At 31.8% G+C, this 5,036-nt stretch overlaps 1 protein-coding gene across 1 annotated transcript; it reads right to left on the bottom strand.

Moving 5' to 3' along the window:
- Positions 1-2,863: 2,863 nt before the first annotated feature.
- On the bottom strand, positions 2,864-4,781 carry LOC133860417 (uncharacterized). Its single transcript, XM_062296030.1, has 2 exons — positions 4,745-4,781; positions 2,864-3,363 (listed from the first exon to the last, which is right to left on the bottom strand). Exons 1-2 carry the CDS (start codon positions 4,779-4,781, stop codon positions 2,864-2,866), a joined length of 537 nt encoding a protein of 178 aa, XP_062152014.1.
- Between the last annotated feature and the right edge of the window lie 255 nt (positions 4,782-5,036).

A 5,036-nucleotide genomic window follows, 5' to 3' on the forward strand; every position in this document is an offset into this window, starting at 1 on the left:
TAATAGGCGATAAACTATTTCTGTTTTTAAATTCTTTTGTACTATTAATTACTTCTTCTTTTTTTTTTTTTCTTTTTTTTTTTTTTTTTGTGGAGGTTAAATTTGGTGTTCATTTTATATATATATATATATATATATATATATATATATCGTGTGTTTCCTAATATTGTTCGTATAATTGTTTTTTATAGATGTGCTAAGTAAGGATGTTGTATTACTATTCACATGCTAAGCGCTAACCCAACTGCCAAGATCTAAATATTGGGCCCTTTTCTAATACTTAAGCAAAATATATATATATATATATGACATGTATGGGTAAAACAGAATTTCATGCTCAATATTAGTTCGTATTGTTTTGAATTTCATTTCATTTGTAAAATCAAGCAAAAAATATTACCAAACTTCTCTTATATATTTTTATATTTTGTTAAAGTAGGAGATCGTTCCATGTGCTACCTAGAGGTTAATTAGGCTTTTTTTTTTTTTCTTTTTTTTTTCACTCTATTTATTTTGTTTAGCTCTTCTAGCCTAGCTATGGCCTTGATATTTGTTCTTTAGGTTGTTTAGAACAACCGGCATATCTGAAAAGAAAAAAAAAAACAAAAAAAGAAAAAAAAAATCGACTGTTTAGCTTCTCTCTTTTTATTTTGGTTTGCGTGCATATATATCTAAGAATTGAGTTTGATTATTAAGTAAAATTTGTTTGAATTGTAATTGATTTTTTATTGAAATATTAGATTGATTTTGTACAATATGTCAATATTGAGCAACAAATAAAAAAATAAACTTGAAAGTACTTTATGTATAATCCAATACAATATTTTGATTCTCTCCTTATGGATAGCATGTGATTTTATTATTTAATAAATACTATTTTAGAAATATTTAAATTTATAAATTGAATTCTTATATAATTATACTTTTTAGTTGAAATATGAGGTCAAATGATACTATTTACAAAGTTTATTCTTAAAAATATATCATTTCTTCAACTTTATTGTTTGCTAATTAAAACAAAATTAAATAATTATATGCTTTCTCTTGTATAGATAATTATAAATTTTAATTATAACGTATAATATTTCAATCTTTTTAACAGACCATAAACTGTTCCTATTTTTAAATTATTTTGTACAATTAATTAATTTTTTTTTTCTTTTGTAGAGGTTAAATTTGACAATCATTCGGTCTATGTTTTCTATTTAAACAAAAACTTTGTTGCTTTTTTGTATCTTTGTGTGCTATACATTTTTATAACTAGAATCCAGTTATTCTTTTTGCTATTTTTTTGTTCTTTATACTTTCGCTTTCAAACATATATAGCTATGGGAATAAATTTTCATAAAAAAAAAAAATGTTTTTATCTTTTTCAAATATTCAGAATTATTTGCGTTTTGTTTGTATTGAAATATAATAGTTACCACACTAAAAAATTGCTACTAATTTTGTATTAATACTTTAATATTTATATTAAACCATGTGTTTTACTCTAATTTTAGCCATTTTTTTAAAGTGTTTTTATGCCTTTTGAAAGTAAAATAAGGCAAAAATTTATTTGATTGTTGTGCATAAAATGAATATAAATACATTCGAAACGCAAAGAGATATTAAGCATTGAACATGATGCGATGATTTATTTGATTACGTTAAATGTTTACTAAAATATTTTGTTTATTGTCTTTCATAAAAAAATACTTTGTTTTGTTTGTTTTGTATTTGAGGTTAATTAGTCATTCCGCATCATGTTTTATTTATTCCAACTAATACATTTTTTTGTTTCATTCTATTTATTTTGTTCAACTCTTCTAGCCTAGCTATGGCCTTGATATTTTTGTTCTTTAGGTTGTTTAGACCAATCGGCATATCTGGAAAAAAAAATAATAAAAAGAAAAAAAAAAAAATAAAGAAAAAGAGAGACCGACTAGCTTTCTCTCTTTTTATTTTGGAATATTGCGTGAATCCAAGAATTGAGTTTGGTTAATAAGTAAAATTTGTTTGAATTCTAATTTATTTTTTATTGAAATATTTGATTAATTTTGTATTTGATTTTGATTTTGATTTTATACAATATGTCGTTGACCAACACTAAAAACAAAAAAACTTGAAAGTACTTTATGTATAATCCAATACAATATTTTTTTTTTTTTTTTTGATGAATAAAAGATTTTATAAGGCTCAACTCAGCAACCAATACACTCCAGTGAAAACTGGAAACAACTCCTGCATAGGGACAAAAAACCCCTAGCTAGGAAACCAAGAGAGAAAAAAACACATCAACGACAACCCTACTGCTACCAAGAACACAGTAAGCAACAGCATAATACAAAGACCACCAGAACCTGCTATTAGTAGACACAATCAACTAAAGCAATCATCCAAAAAACAAACACCCATCTACAAGATCAAAACAGAGAAATCAAACCCCCATCAATCCTCAAAGACACATAGGACTCACAACATCCCATCACTCCAGAAAATGTAGATTCCATTTAGCAACAAGGTTCATATACTTCCTGAAATGGCTGATCTTCCCTTTTGCTACAATCTTCGCTCGAGCTTCCCACCTAACACGAGTCAAAATTGCTTCCTCCGTGCGTGGAGTGTTATTGTGCAAAAGGTCGTTCCTCTGCTTCCATATATGGTACACAGTAGCTCCAAAACACAGTCGACCCAAAACTGCTCTTAAACTTTTCCCCTGCATCACCTTCAAGCTCCAGACTACAATATCATCCCAATCCAAAGGCACATTGTAAAAAGAACACTCAGCCATGATTTCAGTCCAAATCCGCCTACTGAAACTGCATCTAAAGAAAAGATGCTCACGGCTCTCTTGAGCTCCATAGCAGAAAGGACAAAGAATCTATCCTGAATAACCCCAGCAACACATGCGTTGTTTAGTGATCAAAGCATCCTTGAAAACTAGCCAAAGCATGAAAGAATGCTGAGGGATAGAAACAGGAGCCCAAACAATCTTCCACCATTCAACTACCGGATGCACCTCTCTCAATTTTTCCCAAGTGTCCGAGCACTTATGTATGCCACTTCGAGAATTCCACACTGGCTCATCAGCATCTCCAACCTCAACTGTGTGGAGTTGACTCTGAATCTCAACAAGATCATCTGATCGGGCATAAGGCCAAAACCAAGCACCATTCTTCATAATGACATCCAGTTTGGCATGCAGGGGAAAACCTGAATCATGAACGATTCTATAACCATATTTATCCAAAAGACAGCCTGCAGGATGCCAATTATCCAACCACAAGAACACCTTATTACCCCTCCCAACCTTAAAACGAATGAAGCTTTTGGCTATGTCTTGGAGCTTGAGAATCTTCTTCCAACTCCAAGAACAAGAAGCTGGAATAGGAACTATCCAGAAGCTCTTATTTTTGAATGTATAATCCAATATTTCTTTTTAATCCAACACAATATTTTGATTATCAGCGGGTGATCGAGGTTCAACGTCGTCTACTCCTTGCTGTTAAATCGAGCTCTCTCAATGGCTGTTTCGATCTGTCAGGTAATTTCAAATTGCACCTTTAATTACACATAAACTCTGATTTTGAAGCACTCTACAATGATTCACACTTTTATTTAGGATTTTGCAAACTGGGTAACGTTAAGGTTGTTGAGAAGTTTCTTTGTTAATTTGAAATAGATGTGTGCTAAGTGTAGGGAATTGGCCTATCAAAATGCCAAATATATTTCTTTTTAAATTTGCTTACCCAAATTATTCACTCTCAGAGGAACATTTTGAAATATTTTGATAAAAGGTATCGAGAAAAGAGACCGAAGAGAAGGTATGTGACGAACTGTTCAAGATGATTTTAAAAACATTTTTTTTATATATATATTTTTGGTAGCAATTAATTAAATGAGTGAGAAAAGAAAATTAATTTCTAATAATCTTTAAAATACTTTTCGAATAAATTAAAATAAAAAAAAGCCCGCTCATAAAGCGGGTTAAACGCTAGTTTAGTTTAATTGACAAGCACACATATTGAATTTTGGTTTTAAAAGATATGTTTACATCTTAATTAGTTGGCCGGCTGTAAAATTCTAAATTACACTTGTTGGGAAAATAATTAGCTCCGAAGCCACATGGCCTTCTATTCGACTCGGGTTTTAAAGTGTGTATCCGAGCCGGATCGACCCGATCCGACCTGACAGGTCGGGTCGATCCAAACTATACCAGATCATCTCGGTCATAACACATTTTTGGGTACCTCGGATGTTTGTCAATCCTTGTTATGGATAAATTAGTTCGGTGTTCAAAACGCTTCGGATTATGGTGTGACCTAATGAACTGCATACCTCAGAGCTCAAGACCCCACAGAGTGCGGAATATGCCGAGATCTCCTAGTCTTTATGGAGTCAACATGTCTCGGATGTTCCTACCTAGGAGTCTTGGCCAGTACAAGCGCTGTAAGGGTATCCCCTTATCTTCAGCGAGTAAACATTTGTTAACTGATAAGATTCTATGATCATGATTTATGGAGGTTCTGTTAAGATACCAAATCCTAAGATTCGGGAAACAGATTCGTATCCCAAGTTTAAAGGATAACAGATCCCTATCAGCGTGGAGTTCATTTGAAAAATGAAGATTCCTACTCAATTCAAACTTATTAAAGATAATATAAAAATCTGCATGATCTATGGCTGAGACTCCAAGTCCAAGTATACTTCAGAGACTCCTGCAAGTCTATAAATAAGGAGATCATAACAGGTATGGAGATACGTTTTTCTGTAAGCTCTGAGATTTTCGAATTCTCCATTAAAGTCATAAAGTTTGTGCTGAGTTAGTCATCGGAGTGGGCGTAGTCGGTGCTCCCGACTAGTCGTTTGTTACTTTTGTAGATCGGAAGGAAGGTAGGGAAGACAAAGAGCTTGTCAAACGAATCACAAGGCGACACGTCACCATACCGGAAACTGTAACAACAACGCTTGATGGCCAAAAACAAAAAGTTATTAATTTAAATTATATACTATACTTAACTAAGCACTTAAGAAAATAAACATTAGGAAAAAAT

This window comes from Alnus glutinosa, chromosome 2, assembly GCF_958979055.1.
Source record: "Alnus glutinosa chromosome 2, dhAlnGlut1.1, whole genome shotgun sequence".
Lineage (NCBI taxonomy): Eukaryota > Viridiplantae > Streptophyta > Magnoliopsida > Fagales > Betulaceae > Alnus > Alnus glutinosa.

Coding starts and splice junctions, on each gene's coding strand:
- LOC133860417 (XM_062296030.1), bottom strand. CDS start 4,781: ATGGAGAATTCGAAAATCTCAGAGCTTACAGAAAAAC. Junction 3,364..4,744: donor CTCAGAGCTTACAGAAAAAC/GTATCTCCATAC, acceptor TTCCTATTCCAG/CTTCTTGTTCTTGGAGTTGG.